General features: G+C 37.8%; 1 protein-coding gene across 3 annotated transcripts in view; it reads left to right on the top strand.

The window, feature by feature from the left end:
• FANCC (FA complementation group C) overlaps positions 1–14,861 on the top strand; it is an 88,111-nt gene extending 73,250 nt beyond the window's left edge. For 2 of the 3 annotated variants that reach the window (XM_069777489.1, XM_069777487.1), the window contains exons 11-16: positions 2,154–2,229; positions 3,049–3,130; positions 6,916–7,087; positions 9,967–10,167; positions 11,873–11,977; positions 12,079–14,861. In XM_069777489.1, the coding sequence (XP_069633590.1) occupies positions 2,154–2,229; positions 3,049–3,130; positions 6,916–7,087; positions 9,967–10,167; positions 11,873–11,977; positions 12,079–12,222 (780 nt within the window). In that variant the 3' untranslated portion in view covers positions 12,223–14,861. The remainder of the gene's footprint in view (positions 1–2,153; positions 2,230–3,048; positions 3,131–6,915; positions 7,088–9,966; positions 10,168–11,872; positions 11,978–12,078) is intronic. The other variant, XM_069777488.1, reaches the window with a different exon arrangement.
• Positions 14,862–20,527: the final 5,666 nt, after the last annotated feature.

The raw sequence follows: 20,527 nt of genomic DNA, 5'->3' as shown, positions 1-20,527 counted from the left end.
ATGCATACTTTAGTATGGGGATTATTAATTTTTAATTAACCTAATTCCACTTGAAAAGTAGACTTTTAGAGTCTTACCATACCAGTGATAGACTGTCTGAAAACACTGTATGTATTAGTGTGCAGTAATTTCAATTAACTGTTGTTTACAGAACAAAAAAAATTAGTAGAGAGAGGATGTGTCATTCCATTTGTTTATAAGAAGCATGCATGTACATCCCAAAAGAAATGAGTTACTAAATATGGTCTTCATCAGCTTTAGAAATTTATCACATTTTATAGAGACTGTATTCCCAGTCTGTGTTTCAAGAGATGATCCATTTGCTAAATAGTCTCTTATTCCTCAAGAAGAAGACAGAAGAGTTCTAAGGTCATTGGTGTGGAGACATGAAGACTGAAATGACAGAATCAGAGTGGTTGAGGTTGGAAGGGACCTCTGAATGTCATCTTGTCCAACCCCCCAGCTCAAGCAGGGCCACCTAGAATCAATTGCCCTGGACCATGTCCAGTTGGCTTTTGAATATCTCCAAGGACTGAAACTCTACAACCCCTCTGAGCAACCTGTGCCAGTGCTCAGTCACCCTCACAGTAAAAAAAAAAAAAAAAAAAAAGTGTTTTCTGATATTCAGAGGGAACCTCCTGTGTTTCAGTTTGTGCCCATTGCCTCTGGTCCTGTCACTGGGCACCACTGAAGAGAGCCTAGCTCTGTCTTCTTTGCACCCTCCCTTCAAGTATTTATATACATTGATAAGATTCCCCCTTGAGCCTTCTCTTCTCCAGGCCCTCTCAGCCTTTTCTCATAGGAGAGATGCCCCAGTCCCTTAATCATCCTTGTGGCCCTTTATTGAGCTGTCTCCAGTATGTCCATGTCTCTCTTGTACTAAGGAGCCTAGAACCAGACGTAGTACTCCAGGTTTGGCTGCTGGAGTGGCTGCTCACCAGTGCTGAGGAGAGGAGAAGCATCACCTTCCTTGACCTGTTGACAATCCTTTGCCTAGTGCAGCTCAAGATACCATTCACTGCCTTTGGCGCAAGGGCACATTGCTGCCTCACATGCAACTTGGTGTCCACCAGGACTCCCAGGTCCTTTTCTGCAAAACTGCTTTCCAACTGGTTGGCTCCCAGCCTGTACTGGTGCCTGGGATTTTTCCTTCCCACGTGCAGGACTTTACAGTTCTCCTCCTTGAACTTCACGAGGCTTCTGTCAGCCCAGTTCTCCAGCCTGTCAGGGTTCCTCTGGGTGGCGGCGCGACCCTCTGGCATGTCAGCCACTCCTCCCAGTTTTGTGTCATCAGCAAACTTGCTGAGGGGACGCTCTGCCTCATCATCCAGATCGTGAATCAAGATGTTAAACAGGACTGGACCCAGTATTGACCCCTGGGGTACACCACTAGTTACTGGCCTCCAGCTAGACTTTGTGTCAATGATGACCACCCTCTGGGCTCGGCCATTCAGCTGGTTTTCAATCCACCTCAGAGGGAGTTCATATTGCACTTGCATATGCATGCTACATATTAGACGTGCCTGTAGTCGATGTTTGTAGAACAAAAAATTAAAGGTACGCTGCTGTTGGTCTCAATTACTCAAGCAGCATTGTTCACAGAATACAAATCACATGTACCCAGATAAATAGAGGACAAGTCTGTAACTTATGACTACCCTACCTTGTGCTGAATCAGATACTAAGAATTTCAGGTTTCCATTTTTGAACAGAAGGCAATAATCTAAATCACACCCTCAGATTTTGTAGGTGTTATTAGTTCTTTATTTAATATAATCTGTGAATCTGTTTACACTGGAAAATGAAATTAAACCAATTAGTGTCTCTTTTAACCTCTGCATATTAAGAGTAAAGACTTTTGTCATTACAGGGAAAAAGCCCAAGAACATTAAGATGTCATTTTCTTCATACTCTGATTCTTTTTTAATGCATGTACTTTAAAAATCCATAAATAATTACTTTTTCTAAGCAAGCTTTTCCTAAATAGGCTCCTTCTTTCTTTATGCAAAATCCTAAAATTAAGTGTAGAGTTACTTTTCTGTTCTCTTGCTTCAGTTTGTATTGTTAGTTACTACCTTAGTTGAGATTGTTCACTGTGTGTTTGTTTTGAAAACTGACCAGAAAGCTCTTAAAATAATGATTTTGTATCTTAGCGTAAGTTTCCACTGAAGGCCTACTTCCCTTACCATCACCAGCCTCTTCTAACAGCTTTAGTCAGACGTCCTTTTGGTAAGTTTCTTCATGAAATATTTGCAATGTTAGCCAACCTGCATGATCTGTATATGTCTTAAAATAACTTTAAAAGGGATGAAGACGAAATTATGCCATTTCCTAAATAAGGTGTGTTGACTTAGCAATTTTAGTAATATTCTTTTAATGTATTTTTTTGCAGGAACATCTAATTCTTATGTAGCAATAATACAGATGTAACTTTAAAGAAAACTAAACCAGAAGTGAATGACAGAGTGCATAATTTTGTTGCAATGAAGACAAGTTACTGAGATTGTAAAAATACTAAGTACTCTTATCTTACAATTATAGTAATTATCATTATGAAAATTTTCATATGTATATTACAAGAAATAGCCTTGCTGTTTGTCTGTGAAGCTTGAGTTCTGCTGATATTTTAGATTGCAAACCTAATATTTTTTTTCAGGTTTCCCATTTTTATAGATAAAGAAACCACTTATCAATATGGTACAGTTTTTCATGAGCAATAATTTCAGCTCAGTACAAAAGCCTCTGACAATGTTACTCCACTGATGATATGTTAATATTGAGGTAGCATTTACACAAGGGTACATCAGCCTCGTTTGAATATTCCTAGGTGTAATTCTCACATGGCTTTGTCAATGAATTGCTCTAAGAAACACAGTAATAGGTATTGTTGAAAATTTGGAAATTTTAAAATTAAATTTTAAATGCTTTGTGATAACTGAATCAAGTTGCACAAATTTTAATGCTAGCTTAATATGGTTAATTTCACTGTTCTGTTCTAGTTGGACAGACTAGAATTTTAAGAGTTTTATTTTCATCCTGCCTCCTCAGAACTGCCAACTACACACTGGTCTCAACACTTGAAACACATTTCGGATATGCTCAAAGCATTAGTAGAAGATACAAACATTAGGTAAGCACTATTATATTTTCTAACCTTTTGTCCTTTTTTGCATATGGTACTTTGTGAAAAGCCATGTCATTTGAAGTTTTTAGTAGCTACATTTCGTCATTTTCTTATTATTCTCTAAACAGAACTTTGTTTTAAAGAATAGGACTTAGATTACTCACTGAACCTGGACATTGTAGCACCTATAGACCTGACCAGTAAGCCTCTAATTAAACAAAAGCTTGTTGTTCCTTTCATTTTAGCAAACAGCTAGCTGTATAACAGAAATGCTTACTTCCCCACTCTCCCATTTCTCCCCCAAAACTTTTAAAACTGATTCTGGATTGAATAACAAGAGAACTCTTCCAACCCGAAAAGCAGCCAGTATTGGAAAGAGCCTGTTGTGAACAGTACTGTTTTATGAAGGACCTTGTATTGGCTTCCTGCAGGCTTGTGCAAACATCCAAACTTCAAACTTCTTGATTTTTTTCATAAAGGTATGACTGCTAGACTGCAGTATTGTTGTTTGTTATACTATCCTTTGAGCTGACACCTCATGTTTCTGACCTGTGCCCTTAGCTTTTTTTTGTCTGAAGAGTTGCTGTAATGAATGGTAGTGTTTGTCTACATGAGTTCTGCTTTGGTAGTAGATGCTTTAGGACTATATGAAAAGAATAAAAAAAGATACATCTCCATCTGTTGCTGCCCTGTAATTTTTTCTTATCGGGTGTGTGATGAGACCTGACTCAGCTAGAGCTTGGATATAAGTCTGGTTAGATCTGCTCTGAGAGTGAGCTTTCCAAAGAACATTGAACAGCTTTTAAATTCAAAGAAACCAATTTAGTTTTGATTTAAAACCTGAAATATTTCAGGAGAAACATAGAACACCTAGGCCGGGTAGACTTGCAAGACAAGATAAACAGCTGTCCCTGTGTCTTGGAAGACAGCTACTTGTCTCCATGCTTGGTTTCGGTTAACTCATGGAGGCTTTTATTTTTGTTGTTGAGTGGCAGAAAAAAGCTTTTTGCTGTTCTTTCTGAGGCCAAGCTGTCTGCTGCAACTTCTCACTTTCTGTATGACCTGCAGTTCAATGCTATGTCTCGCCTGTTCATCCCTGAAGTCTGTCAACCCTGAAATCTGTCAACCCTTTCCATCCCTGGAGAGTGACCAGTAGCTGACCCTGGCTTCTTAAAGAAAACACATAACTCAAACTTAGAACAAACAAATAAAACAAGTATCATCCATCATAATAGGTTACAATAATAGAAGCATGTCTGTTCTCCTTTTGTTGCCTAGCTCCTTCTTGGCTTATATTGTCTTTTTCCCCCTTTGCTTTGATAGTACACTAGTTTGAATAGTATTGTACTTGCCAGAATATCCTCTTACTTCCTTTAGAACTCATGAAACAATTATGTTTCCTACCTAATCACTCTCAGTTACAAAGAAAATAGATCTGGCTGAAGTTTTTAAATACTAATATCCATGAGGAAACTGTATTCAATTTTCTTTTACTGCTTTATTCCTGATTCTGCATCCTTTCTACTTAATAAGATTAACAGAGGAGCAAAAAATACTACCATACAGCATATCCTCTTGCTTCTTATAGTCAGTGCTCTCTGTTTATATAGCTTGTTTATCAATGGTTTAATTTTACACCAAATGGAAGTTTTACAGCAAGGTGCTTTCTGTGTACTTCTAATCAACAGATTGCTTCTGTGCCGTTATTTATTATTATATGTAGTCATCTCTGTGAACAGTAAATGTTATGTGACATTTTAAACCAGAAATCAACTGATGTACATTTTGTGGGGGAAAGTCCCAGAAAAAGTAAAGGGCCACTTTTGGCAATGATAGTGGAGCACTTGACATAGGTGCCACTACAGAGCAGGCAGGAGCAGCAGCAAGGACAGAAGTGGAGGGTACACAACTCCGAACCATGCACTGTGATGGTACAGGAGAGTTATGGTGAGTTGTAAGTGCAGTGGTTCCTAGGCTCTCTAGGCAAGCATTAAATTCTGTTCTGCTAAGTATCTGTTAAAATTAGTTTAATGCTTAAAGTTTAAGGACTTGTATTTACCCTTTGAGCTATGAACACTTCCAGTCATAAATACTGTCAATATTTCCCTAAGTATAGTTATCTGTTCTCAGTAATTAACTTTTAATTAAATTCCATCTTTGATTGTAAATCACTGGGTTTCAAAGCTAGCCTATCCACTTACATTGTCACAGCATTGACTTATGGTCAGATAAGCAGATTATTTTGCTGAGGGGAGGGCTGTTGTCCTAGATCACTATCACATTTGTTTGTTTTTTTCAAAGGTTTTTAATGTTGCATTTCCAGATTCTAGTATCTTCAAAGACTTTACCACTGCTGATCCTGTTCCTTTAGCTAAAGAATTTTAGTCTCAGATGTTGTCACACATCGCTAGTTCCCTGCAGTCTGAGCCATGCTGCTGCCCCTCCAAAAGGTGTGGAATATCAACAATGGTGACTTTTATAGCAGTCACCTCAGTACTCTATTTTCTTTCTATGACTCTATGTCAACCTCTTATGTCTGATGTCAGTGGTCACACTTATCCAAAAATACTGTTGTGGTGGATTTGTGTCCTATGAATAGGATTTTGAGACCCTGAGATTCTGTGGCATATAGACAATATCATTTACAGAATCAGTAACTTCTGCGACACCTGTAGACAACATCAGTCACCAGTATACTCCAGAGATAGAATACTATCTGCACACACTACACCTTCATCCATAAAACTGTGCCTTCCACTTCTTCAGAAAGTCTTAAAGATAAAGGAGTTTATTCCAACTATGACCTTGTCACGTTGCCCAGATGATGTGATGGTATCAGACAACGTCATCAACTCCTGAAATTTCTAAGATCTCTTGGAGTTTCATGGGAAGATTGGCACAGCAGCTCTTGGAGTCCCCAGGAATAAACCATAAGAAAAACCTCTAATTCTTCAAACTTTTGCCAAACTTAGTAGGAATAATTGTTCCTGGTTCTTAATCTCCTTCCAGCTGTCCTTCTGTCTGTCCTTCCTTCCACCCTCAGTTTGACTTTTTGCTTTGGAGACACCTACCATTAGTTTGCATTTCTCCATTATTTCTCTTTTCTTTAGTCTTAACTTTAGAAGACTACATGTGAGAAAGTGTAGACATGAGCTGTGGTCCATTCTTACCTTTCTTTTTCTTACTGCAGTAACCCAGCTGTAAATACCTTCACATTTTTAATTAAAGAGGACTTAAATTTTAAGTCAGGAGGTGAATATCCTTGAAAACTTTATATTTAGTCCATCTAAATGTAATTCTTCATGAATTACCAAAAAACATGTGCCTCCCGAATTACCAAACACCACAAAATAACCCTGGAAAGCAACAGAGAGAAACTGGAAGACAATGTAAGGCAACAGTATGTTAGAATATAACACTCGAGATACGATTTAAAGTTTTGAAAATCCTTCAGCTGGAGAGTATAAATGATAAGGTTTAATTTTATGATGGATATTTTAATACCTAGTATTTTGTCACAGTTTATTAGAACCTTGTGTTATGGATAGTCTGTTCTGCTGTTAATTAATTCTGCAAAATTAATCTGTTAGTAGCACTGGGTGTGTCTCATTTGACCATGACTGCATATAATAGAGTAGTACATGGCTATATGCTTAGCAGGTAATGCATTATCTGTTGACGAGTAGTTTAAGGATTTTTATTTTCATGCCAGCACCCTTTGCAGTTAACTTAAGACATGTAAAAATATTAAATAACAAGAAATACTTAATTGTATCTTTGTTATTTCCCAGTTCTCTTGCTGACCTTTTTGAAATCTGGTTTTTGATTGCTCGTTTTGGAGAATGGCTGGATATTGCAGCAGAACAATTACTGAAGGCTGCTGTAGAACCAGATGCTTTGCTGTGGCTGCTAGCATTTTACTACTGTCCTCAGAATGAAAATCAACAAAGGACTCAAACAATGGTGGGTAATGTAGCAATAGTAAGCAGCAATAAGCAGTCAATAGTCCACTTATATCTTAATGCTATAAAACAAACAGTGTGTACCAGAAAAATGAAAGATCTACACTGGAGTAGGTATTGGCTTTACAAGGTCTCTTGGGAATTGTGTTGCAGTAGAGAAGTTGAAGGATAATTTTTGTGGATTTTCTTGGTGACATTTAGAAAACACTCTTCCTCTTTTTAAAGTATATTATATAGATTGGCACCTTCCTGGCTTTCTTTTGGGTAACTGGGGTGCTTTTAATCACGAGTAAAACTGCTCTAGGGATGGTATTTTTTAAATCACTGTGTGGCAGAATTTAGCATTCCTGTGTTATGGCATCTTCTGAGAAGGAAACACAAGAAAAATCACAACAGCAGTCGGAGCAGTAAAGATACTTAATCAGACACAGCCCTGAATCCTTAACTTGCCCTTCTATTCTGATTTCTCTTCTGTATCTTTACTGAATTTTGGCATGTATGAGATAGTAACAAGTACGTTATATTCCCATATGCTAGGTTTCTAACAGAAGGAAGCAGTATTCTAACCTCACGCCCTGTACTGCATGAAGAGTCTGTGTGTCTGTGTATGCATGCAAATACATGAAAGCCTTTAATTTAGACCTATTATGCAAGATTGAACTAGCCCAAGCAATCTGATCTGCAAAGCCCAGGTTCAAAATTTGGCTGCAGCATCTCTACTTTTCCTTAATTTGAAAACAGATTCTGTTTGATTTAAAAATGCAGCTCAGTACACCATGCTAGTAAAACATCACGCTTCCATTTTACACCTACTAGTCCATGTACAACAGTGTGTTCTGCAATACTTTATTTCCATCCCTTCCTCTCCCGCCACCCAGATGGCACTACAAATGCAAGCTCACATCGCAATCACTTTTAAATTTTTTTTCTCCTTAATTTCTTACAATCTAGGAGTGGCAGTGGGATGTTGGCTGAGCAGAGTTAGGTTAGAGCTACAGTCAACTAAAGAAACCAGGGTTGGGTTTAGAATGCAATTTGGGGAAAGAAGGCAATACCCAAGCAATAAACATAAGTGAATGAAACTGAAGAACTATAGGTGCAGATTTATGTATGGAACTTTGTTCTAACTCCAGCACCACAGAATGAAATCACGTTGTCCCATATATAAAATCATCTCCCTGTGTCCGCCCTATTCTATCAGTTTGTTATTCGGTCATAATGTATGACAAACTTTAGTGAGAAAAAAAGCTTTTCCACTGACAGCCCACGCAGTTACTCATCTGTTCCCAGAGGTCTAATATTCCAGCTCATTATGATTCTTTTCTTTAGTTACTTCAAGTAAGACATTTTTCTTCCACAGGTCAGGCTACTTCAGAAGCATTCCCACAGTTCATGTAAAACTTCTGCCTTTAGACATTTGCTTTTTCTTTTAATTTGTCCTTTGGCAGGTTAGCTCTCAGCTCTTTCAAATGGAGTGGTTTCATCCTCAACCCCTGTACCTTTCACCAGTTAAGGATTAAGATGGGATGGGAATTTCTGGCAGATGCCAAGCTGGAGGACTTTTCATTCAGCATATTTTTGCGTGGAAAGGTGTGCACTCATGACTTAAGGTTTTGACTTCCTGCTACTTATTTTAGGTAGCAGCTTATATATCAGCAGGAGTGGAATACATAGGGTTAAAATGATTTAAAGAAGAAAAAGGATACTTTTTGCTGTTCACTAGTTTTCACTCATATGTGCAGGACTGAATATTCTGCTCCTCAATATTTATTCATTTGTTGGAGTCCTTTCATACCTTTAGACTCTGAAATATTGGAGGAACAAAACTTGGAGGTTGGTCACAGTAACTTTGGCAGTAAGAATCAGTCTCCCAGGGTACGTGAGCTGATGGAGCAGAGCCTGCTACTATCAATCTCTGGTCTCTGGCACACGGGATGAAGGCACAGAAAGAAAAGGATGCACAGAGGGATAAAGAACCTTGAAGAATTCCAGTTACCTTTCTTGAGGTTCTGGTATCATTTGTTGCCTCACATGTAACTGTGAACATAATTCAAGAATAGCAGCTTTTTCCAACTATTTCGTATGGAATTGTTAATAGGGCAGGGATGAGAAAAGCAACGTCAGGTAAATGACTGAAACAAATTGTCCTCATGAACATGGCTGAGAAATGGGTGTCCTTTTCTTTTGGGTCTGCAATGGTATATTTTTCCATTGTTCCTGCACTTACTAGGTTTTTTTCTACCAGTTTGTTTGGTTTATTTTTAATATAGTGAACAGAATTATTGTTAGGATTTTTTTTGCAATAGTTGCTTATAGTTCTTTTTCCATTCGGTTTTCTAGTCCCAGTAAAAATTAGTTTTTATTGGCTAACTCAAAAGGTAAAAATGTAAGTTGCAAACAACACAGGAAGAAGGAAAAAACTGCATTCTTACCAGAACATTTTATCAGCCAAGGTCAGGTTGCATGGGGATTTAACTGATTTGTAGCAGCAATACAGAAATGAGCCCTTGAGGAGCCTCTGTTCTTTTTCCCACAATGCAAAAATCTGACCATGTTCTGCTGAGGGACTTTCTCCATTTCCTTTTATTATTAAAAAAGGTCAAATCCTGGCTTGATGCCCTGCCTGCTTACTTTGAAAGACCAAAGAAAGTTAAAAAATCCATTCTGTCCACCTCTGTGTGTGTGAATCAGTGTAAAAGAAATGTGTACAGCCCTTCCTTCCCTGTTCTTCCTGCTGTTTAAATTCAAACTCTTTTCACGTTTGGGTAGTTTCTGCCAAGGATTCAGTTTCCTGTTAGTGAATAAATCCAAAGGAAAAATACCATAGGTATGACCTTTGCTCTTCTCTGATCCTGCATCCTTTGAAATTGTTTCCTACAGGTAGAAGCTCAAGCAGTCTACAACCATCTAATGCTGCTCTTCAGCTGTACAGTCCTTTCTGTCAAAGATCTGGAGGCTGCTGTACACAGTATAATGGATATAGAGCAGTGTTGTAACCAGCATCTTATAACACACCTTCTTACCAACTTTTTGCTCTTTTCTTCTGGTGGACATATGATTGCCCAGGAATTTATTTACCATGTAAGTGTTTCTTCCTTTTTTTCAGTTTAAGTAAAATACATATTTTTTTTACTATTTTTGATTTAAGTTCCTTCTTCTTAATAAAGAAAACACATAACAGAGAATTAAAGATCATGACCACAGCAACTGTACCTAGCCTGCTACATATCTATTTCAGCTACAGTCAAGTATTTTCCTTCCTGACACTTCTTGACAAGATCTCACTGAAAAGGTTGCTGTCCTGACTATACAGCTGCAGAAATAATTGTAGTAGTAGCTTGCAGTTAAGGGATACCTACAGTTCATTTACACCTGGCATAGATAGCATGTGCAAACATATTGCTTTTCCCAGTTATAAATCACTGCCTTAATTATCCAGCTGCTGCAGAGATGATGGAACTGTCTTCTGTTTTCCATTATGTAAAACAGCTGGTTATTAAGTGTTAGCATTGATGAGGTGCCAGAGAGGAAAATGGTGTGATAATGGAGAGAAAAAAAGAAGACCTGAGAGAGTGTCACTTAGGGTGTGAAAAAAGCTGAAGAGGAGTAATGTTGGAAGTATGCCACAGTATCTTGCTATCACAGTATCCCAGAGCCTTCAGGTATATTTGTGCAAACAGTAAAATGTGTTTGTGCCTCTCAAGACAGTATCTTGCTATCACAGTATCCCAGAGCCTTCAGGTATATTTGTGCAAACAGTAAAATGTGTTTGTGCCTCTCAAGATAATTAGTGCTATCTTAGTATGAGATTAGGAATTTATTCCTCTCTAACTATAAACCCATACTCTTTTAAGAAGTACAAGCCTCCTGTGCAAGCAGGTCTAGGGCCAGTGTGTGGTTTTAGCACTTCAGAAGTTTTTCCTTTGAGCAGCAGTGTGCTCTTCCATCTGTATAGGGTATCTGGCCTGTATAGGGAGTCTGATTTTATGATGCAGGGAACTAGAAAAATATTTTGGTGGTTATTCTTTCTGGCTGACTAAACATACATATCATTTTTCTGTTTAAGAAGGGCTAAGATATTTCTAGAATTTAGGTGTAAGTTCACAAATGATCAATTTCTTCTTAGCATAAGAATGTAATGATGAAAATAGGGGGGGTTGAATGTATTTTTACAGGCTGCTGGTTTTAGTTTCTCTTTTGAGGAGTGTGGCAGTTGAGCAGTGATGCTGTAATATACTAGTCTGCTACTTTAAACCTCTTCAGGAAGACCAAAGCAAATTTCTTGTTTCTTTATAGAAAGCAACATCACTAACTTTCAAAACTCTTGAGTATTCCCCAGTGGAGGGTGGTCAGGAGCTGTTGTAGGCCTGAGTATGTCGGTATCATTAATTTTGACTGTATCTGTGTAATCATTAATGTGTAACTAGGCTCTCCATGTGATTTGGAAAGGCTTGAAGACAATATATGAAAGGCAGAATGGTGTGGAACCAAATGGGATGCATGGCAGTGGTTCTGGTTAGCATAGTAAACTTTGGAATTAATACAGCAGTGGAATAAAGTTCTTCCTGATCTGTGAAAATTGCAACTTAGAGTCTTTTCCTGGTACTTTCTCATCTTTGGGGGGAGGGATTTATTTTTACTTTTGAATTGTCTCCCCAAACTCACCCAAAACCTCCAGGTGCTTATAGTTGTTTTCTAAGGAGATGACATCTAAATGGTTACACTGTCCATTTGTGTTTCCTTTAAAAACATTTTGACCTCTTGATTTGTTTTGCTTAAATTTGAGAGAACAGTAGAAATCTCAAAGTTGCTTAGTTCCTACAAGATGTATGAAAAGACATGCCTTGGGCAGAAGTTGCTTTTGAACTTAGAGCATTTCACGTGTTCAGTGGTGAGGGACAAATCTGTAGTTTTGTTGCAAATATTAACAGAGAATTCTTAGTACTTAGCAACTTAATTGCATTATTTCCCATCTTCTCTGTTTCCCTACAGATTACTGAGACAACTGATAGAAGCAAAGAAGTTTGTAGCCTTCTCATCCGTAGTGCATACAGAATTAAACACAATGGAGAAGAAAACCAAAGGACTGTGAAGCTGCTGAATGAACTTCTTCAAAAACTAACATCGAAAGTTTAGATTTTTGATGTCATCTATTTATCAGGCCAACAAATCAGATCTTTATCCAGGTGTCAGACTTTCATTAATGTCTTGCACTGCAGTTTACCAAGGGTAGAAAAATATCTATGTAAGCATATCCCACAGCTTTGTATTCCCTCATATATATTTGAAAATAATCCTTTTTTTGGAAATGTTAACCTTTTAGAACATAACAGTAAATATTTAAAGATGGTTGAAAATTTTGTTCTTAGCACCTTCTTTAACAAGAGACCTACGTCTTGTTAAAGCAGTTCACTCATCTCCTTGTTGTTCATCTGGCTGTGGATCAGTTTTTCTCTCAAATTACACATGGTTTTATTAACGAATAGTATCCAATTGCTTGGCTGGTAAGTTGTTCCTAAAATGTTTTGTTCTATAATTGTGCTTTTATGAAACTACTGATGATCTCAAGTGAGAATTAGTGAATGGTGAATGTTCTCAGGAAATCAACAATGTTTCCTGAACTCTTTAGTTCTTTTTGAAAATGTTTCCAAAATGAAACTCCTCTCAGATTTGCTAAATGACTTTTTTCAGTACTGCAGCTTTCAGAGGACAATGTTCTCGGCAAAGTATTATACCAACAGCTGGTCTCTGTCAATAGATACTGCAGGTGGAAGGTTGCTTGTAGTACAGGCTATTTTCAATGTTCCATGACTGATACTATTGTTTATTTGTTTAAGAAATCTTTTTTTCACTCAGAAAAAACAGGGCAAGCACAACATAGGCATAAGGAAACTTTACAGTTTGAGGGCCAAATTTCCTAAAGAGAGCATATGGTTGCAACTCATCTCCTTCCTTTTGGTGTCCAGAGGTAGTTTGCTTGCTTCTTTGTTTTCGTTTTTTGTCTCATGCAAAGAGCATGGACAGGGAGCGATGGCTTACTGTTTTACCCTTAGGAAAGTATTTGTCCCAAGAAGTTTTGTGAACCTGTTTCTAGCTTAACTAGAAAAATAAGCATGGAGAACATTAATGGCAGACTATCTTAACTCTTTTCAGTAATTTGTTCTCCTATATTTCCTAGCTTTAATGTCAGGACTTGCGCTATGTTCAAAGATGTTACTTGGAATACTATTCTTGCATATAAAATCAGAGGCATGTATCTTAAATTAACACTTTCTGAATGTAGTATTTGTTTTTGAGCAAGGGAAAAGAAAAACAATATACTTAGTGTCCCTTGGCTGTTAAGAAGTGGAAGGATATTTTTGTTGACTGATTTCATATAATTTTGTTCCCAGTGAGTCATATCAGACCAAATCACAGAAGTTACCTGTCCTCTCAGTCAGTTTGTTAATGTTTGTAATATTTGATTCCAGTACATGAAAAAATAGTAAATACATAATGTATGTCTGTGAAGAAAGGGGGTTTTTTTCTCTTTTTGGATTCAAAATACTTCTGAATGAAAAATCAGAAAGATATGTTGCAATTTTTCAGTTGTTAGTAGCCACACATATCTAAAAAAGGAAAATCAAGCGACCCAGTTTTCTATTCCCTGAATATCATACCTGAAAAGCATGGGATTAAACTAAATCATTTGTTGATAACAAACTCTGAGGTATTTGTCTAGTGGGAACATGTGTGGAGTGCTCTACCTAGAATGATAAATAATCTAAAATTTGTGTCCAAAGGAAGAACAATTTTTTTTTTGCCTTAATTTCTAATCCTGTTGTTGGATGTGAGATTCTTTGGTTGTCCTTAAATTCTCTCCACATTACAACTATATGTAATTTTAACTACTTAAATGAAAGATTGGCAGAGTTGCAATATATGATTCTTGCAGTTTTGTTAGGCGAATGATACGGGTATTTTATGTGTATTACAGTTGTTGGAGTTTAATTTGTGACCATCCTTTCACAGTGCAGTCATTTTTTTTTTTCCACCAACAAAGCACATGAAGATTCTTCTAACTTTCTTAAACAAAATCAATGTCCTGTTAAATAATGATAAGTCAATTCAAGCATGAAGGAAATGCCTAGTGAAGGCAGAAAGAACAAAATTAGTAGTGAATTGGTACATTCTTGTTTTCCTGTGTTTGGCTTCTTAACAAACACTGCATGATTTAAATATTACAAGGAAGGAGGGTTTGCTAGTTTCAGGAGACTTTAAGGAAGAAACCTAACTGATGCTGTCTGTAACTTTAAAAAGATACATCTGTACTGGCATTCTTTTTGCTTTATTTAGCATTGTTATAAATATTTGGTATTTTTTCCTTGTGCTTTCACAGTGCTTGAATTATGATCTAACTTTGATATAAACCATGATTTTGCGGCACATTGAAGCTACTTTTTTTAGCTTGCCAGTGGAAGGCAACACTGTGATTTGGTAGATCTGAGTCATGGAAGATTTCTCATATGGTGCCTCCTGCATTATCCATCTAACATGCATCTTCTCCTCTGTAATCACTGCTTTCCGGAAAAGTTCTTTGGAGCCTTCAGGGCCATACTTTCATGCAGAACCAGCCAATGAGTCCTGAAATCAGGCTTCAAGTAGCTTGTTCCCTTCCATCCAATCTCCATATCAGCAAACACCCTAATCTTGGACATTATACTGAATATAGACAGCTTTTCAAAATTTTTCTGCTTCCAGGAGTTTTTTTGAATAAGAATACAAACAGTAAATTTTATTTGTTTGTTGATGATGCTTCTTTTCAGTTTAAGACTGCTAGGTTACAGCTTTTTCAATTCTGCAAGCTTTCCAGCATGAGGCTGAGTGGTTTCTGTGCATTTTCTTCAGAAAAAAGCCACTTCTGTGGCTTTCATTCAGCCATGATGTTAGTGTGTATAGAAAGCAGAATACATTTTATTTTGTGAGGTATGGTAAGAACAGGTATGTTACCAGGTGTTGGAATTTAGCTGACCAGCAGTAACATGTTAATCTGTTACTTCTGGGATTTGTGATGAAGTTTCCATACTCACAGCATTGTAAGTGCAAAGAGGCGTCAATAGAAAGTCACACTGAAGATGGAAGTGAGTTAATATTAATTTTGGTAAGTTAGAATTCATGCCATAGTGGTAGATGTTTGGCTTGGTTTTGGGGGATACAATCCATTATACAAGTTTAGGATGAAACGTCTAGCAAAAATGACTTGCAATTATTAAACCAAACACTACTAAAACAGGTTTGCTCCATTTCTTTGCTGTATTATCCAATGACAGAATAAAATGCTCATGTTCTGTGTGAGTGAATAATGTCATGCTAATTAAAATGCAGTTTTTCTTGTGATATAAGAAGGGCGTAGGAAGGTGAGAAATTCTGATGCTGAAATGCAGTTTTCTACTAGACCCAAGTTTGAAAAGTCAAAACCTGGAATGTTATGCAAGGAGTTGTCCACCAGAGCACCAAGCATGTTTTTGAATCCATGTTTTTATACTTTCCAGATAGTTTGCAATGGCTTTGTTATGCAATCAGTATGTTTTTCTGGGCACCACCAGAAGTTAAACCACTGTAGCTGAATTAGCAGGTGCTAGAGGCAGCCCTCTAGTACTTAATTTATAGCAGTGTTCACATGTGGGCCTTTTTAAGGTCACCTACCTCTCTGGTGAGTTTTTCTTACTCGTGATACAATTTTTCTTTAAATGCTTGCCTGGATTTAAAACATATGCTAATGGTAGCTGTTTTATTTGCTGCCTTAGCAGAGAGTTGCTTATTCTTGGAATTTGCTGTTAGGTGATCTGTTCACTAGTAAATGCCAAAAAGGAGTTTCCCATGCTTGCACTGGCCATCTTCCTTTAACCATCTGTCTGTCTGTCTGCTGGGGAGGAATAAACCTCAGGAGACCCTTTTGATGGCTTAAGTGTACTCACAGTGACTGGGTCCTTTTAGTGGCCAGGAGGCAGCTAGGGATAGGCATTGGATTGCCGTCAGCCACTGAAATGAAAATCTGAAATGTCAGCTGGCTGTAGCTGAGTTCTAGCAATACAGCTGGTAGGCATGGACTGTGTCTTCATTTGTATTTTACATTCTTGCATGTGTGTGAAGTGAGAGAGGGTGAGAAGGAAGAAAAAGCCCCAAATATTGAAATTCACTTGCAGAAATTTAGCTGGGCTTTTTATATTCAATTTAATTGTAGTACTGATAGGAATAGGAAATAACAATTCCATATAAGACAGTTAACCTGAACATCAACAAGCAGCAGAAAAAAATCCAGCAACACTATGTCTTTAATAGATCTGTACATTTAACTAACTTCCCATCTCTTAACAAATCTTGCTACTTTAAAAGCATGTTTCATAAGTCTTCTGTATTATGTCAGATGATAGACTTATTTCATAAAAAAGCAGCCCCTAAGGAACAATGACCCTCTCTTTTCTATTATTTTGAATAAAAATATCTGTTAGGCCCATGAACTTTTGCAGATGCATTGTGCCATCTTGAAAAGATCACATTTTTATATGTTCTTGACCAAAAGGAACAGTTCCACTTAAGTTATCCACATTCTGAATTACACTGTCCTTGAGATTTCCTATGTGTATGTGCCAAATCAGCCTGTATATACAGTTTATTCACTCCGTGCAGTTTTGATTTTATTTCTTAGCTGGTGGGTTTATTTTGAGGCTCCCAAAACAGGTGCATGCAATGTCATTTGCATGCTACTGTTAAAAGTTCCCTTAATATTTCACACACAAGGAAGCAGCTTTTCTTTGTTTTGGCTAATGGTGCTGTAACTTCTACTGTGTATAAGTTGTCTAAAGATTGGACTTCCTTTTTTTTATTCCAAACTAACTTGTAATGGTAGCTGAAGATAGGAATTTCCCATCTGTATTATCATTCCCTGTAGAGACTATCAGTAAGTGTTTAAGTGCTTTTAATCTCATCATTGTGCTGCACTTTCCTATCAGCTTGAGATGTCTTCAAATAGAGAGGGAGAAGCCAGTATCAAATTCCACTGCAGAGAGGCCTTGGAAATTTGCTACAGAATTAATTCTTAAGATGGAAATGAATGATATGTGTGTCTGTAAATTCAGACATTATCTGTGATTTTTTAGTAGGCAGGATCATTACCATATTTTCTGGACACATGATAAAAATACAAATGTTGTTTCCATAGACCACTAAATTTCTTTTTCAAACGCACTGCAAAAACCACTATTATGTTTCAACTTTCCTTTCTTGTGGGTTTGATTCTTCGCTAAAACACAAATGATCAGTGCTGAGCAATACACTGTACAGCATACTTTTAGGGTCAGACTGAATTGCTATAGTTGCTTGCTCTGGCCTGCTTGACCTAGGCCATGAAAGGATACTGAGCAAATGTCAAGCCCAAACCTTGCAATTAAGCTATAACATCCGTTTTGGAAAGATAAAGCTGTTGGGATTGGAAGGTTTCAGATGATAGCTGTTGGCTGTTTTTCATCATAGCTTTTCTGACCTTGATTTCTTTTCAACAGTTCTGCTTCTGCTTGCTGTATTGGCAGAGCAAGCTTGCAGACACAGCTACTCTTTAGGAAGAAGCATTGCCTTTTCTTTCTCTCCCCCTCTCGCCTTTTCTTTCTCTCCCCCTCTCCCCCTTTCTGCCCAGGATCCAAGGTGAATGTAGGTATGATCCATAATGGGTTTCCAGGAGAAAGCAGATCAAGCAACCAAAACCAAGCAGTTTTTGCTACACTCAGGTAACGGTGCAAGTCACCCAGTGTACCTGTCAGGGAAGGGGAAGATACATGTCAGCCCCTGTATGTCCCTATATGTGTGATGCCAGCTCTGCTCCCAGGCCCTACCCTAGCACAAATTTTAATATGTTGATTACTGTTAATTTACACCCATAAAGTTAGTTTATTTTTAGTAAGATCCACTTTGTTCTGATGCTCTGTTCTGCCTTTCCAGCAGCTGAGCTAGAGACAGTATTTCATCTTTCACCTTTTCTCTGTGGCTGTACAAATGGTAGATCCAGTCACTTTATTTTTTTTATTTTTAAAGATGGAATACTGCAAAGTTATGCAGACATCATAGAATGAAGTTGAAGAACTTTGTGCATAAAATAACATATGAGCTCAATATCTGTTCTTTCTACTGAGATCCTTCACAGACATACTTCTATCTAACCACACAGCAGTCTCTTAAGTAAGTCAGCTGTTTCCTGCCCTGATTTCTTCAGACTTGGCAAACTTAATTGTCATAGAATATTGAAAGAAGACGAGAGTTTGGTATTATATCCATGCTGTCTCCCCTCTGCTTCAAAAATCAGGCATTTGAACAGCCCAGTAATGGTATGCCACTTAAACTGTAAACGCTACTTCAGGACAGTTCTTCAAAATGTATTGTGGACTCTGGCAATCCACATGTATTTAAAGAAAATATGGAAAAGACTGCCACGTGACATCCTGTTGTGGTGCCACTTTCACCATTTTCCTGTCAATTCCATTTTCTTTTGTGAATCTGAAAGGCAGTTGGCTCTGATTTTTCAGACATTCAGAGAGTAAGCTTCTCCTTCCTGACTGCACTGGGAGCAGTGGGTCCTCGCCACCTCTGAAACACACCAGAAGCCCCAGTCTTTACTAGCTGTGTTTCAAGACAGAAAGAGGCATAATTTGGGGGGATTTTGTTTCTTGCATGTTATAAAACTGTGGGTTTGGTGCTGGATGCTCTTGATGCCACAATATAAATTATAATGCTAAAAATACACCAACTTTTAGCGTTGATCTTCATTCTGTGGTGTAGAGCAATTGCTTTTCTCAGCATCAGGTCTATCCTACAGCTGATGCTGACATTACTTGATTTCAGTAAAAGAGAATCAGCTAGCTTAAGATGTAAGACTTTGGTCTTTCTTATTTTTTTTTTTAGTATGACTGCTTCCCAATTTCCCACTCTTTCCTCCCATCTATCGAGTGGGAAAGTTGTGCATTCCTGTGATTTGACTGAAGATAGGAGAGGCAAGTGCTAGGGAGAAGTGGAGAAGCCGTGTATAGAAACCATAAAATCTCAGTAGATGGGCTTACTTGTTCTTGCATAAAATGGACAACCTTGTGAGTGATTATTCATCTGACTCTTCATCTATGTAAAAAAAAATAAAAATTCAGCATTTATGTCATGTAGTTGCATTTTTTTTAATATTCAAGCAAACAGGGACAATTTTTTCCCTCAACTAAAATGGGGAGCTTATTAAAAAGCCTTCTTATAGTCAAAAAGAACAGGAGGAACTAATAAATGAGCTTAGGGTGTGATGGGCAGTTTCAGCAGAAGTGGTGGCAATGACAAAATCTTAATGGCAGTATTGCAGAGTAATATTGCTGTATTACTGAAGGGAACAAAAGCGAGTTCAAAATGAATTATGCCGTGACTGTAGGGAAGGGGCATATGGAAGGTGGAATGAGGGAGGAGGGGGCTTACATTTTACATTAAGGCACAAGAAAAAGGAAGAGTACTTTTCAGGCATAAAATACTAAAAAATGGAATGAAATTTTAATTGGTCATGCTTGGCAGTTAAACAGGTGAGCTTCGGGCACACCAAGAGAGAGGTGTAGAATGAAGTAAGATGGCTACTGACACATGGTCATTTTTAGTTTTGTTCTCTTTGCAAGAGTTGACTGTAAGGGGGTACAGTTGTCAAGCAGATAGCTGTTACTACCAAATATAAAAACAGCTAAAGAACAAAGTTAGATGATACTGTGATGTAACAACTTGAGGTTAACATGACGTTAAAAGAAAATACACTATTTTCTGTGTAGTAGATGATGACCACTGTCCTTTCAGGAGAAAGTTGAAGTGAAATACATTATGGTGCCAAACACCAGCTTCTCAAACTAGCCTGTTTAGATCTAGCAACATCTAGTCAAGATGGCTGAGGATGATGCTAGTGGCAAAACAGACAGCATTGGCTCATGAATAAAGTGCCCCAGAGTGAGTTTTAGCAGAGAGCCCCAGTGCTGAGACACCACTCCCAGCAAGCCCAGAGAAGCCTGGAAGTACTCAGAGAAGCAGCATTTTTCAGAGACAGCTGAAGTGAGCTACATTAACTGAAGGTTGCAACGATGCCCAGCTGCTGCTCAGCAGTGGGTGAGGGGACAGCAAAGCCGTCATGTCTACAACGGGGGCAATAAGCAAAAACAGGCTTTTGCATGGCATTACTGTGGGCATTACTGCTGTTGGGGTACTGTGCTAACACAAAGTGATGCTCAGCTGATAATTCAGTTCTGTTTCATGATGCATAAATTATCATGAAAAAGCAAATCTTTACACAACTGTAATTTCTGCATGCCTTTAAATAACAGTTATAACAAATGCCTGTTCTTCTGGCAGCTACAAGCAGCAGGAATCAGGCCCTTAATTTTGTGCAGAAAATATGCCCTCAGTT

The sequence above is a fragment of the Haliaeetus albicilla genome, chromosome Z (assembly GCF_947461875.1).
Source record: "Haliaeetus albicilla chromosome Z, bHalAlb1.1, whole genome shotgun sequence".
Taxonomy (NCBI): domain Eukaryota; kingdom Metazoa; phylum Chordata; class Aves; order Accipitriformes; family Accipitridae; genus Haliaeetus; species Haliaeetus albicilla.
Note: the sequence above shows the minus strand (reverse complement) of the source record. Positions and strands in the feature narration are given on the sequence as shown.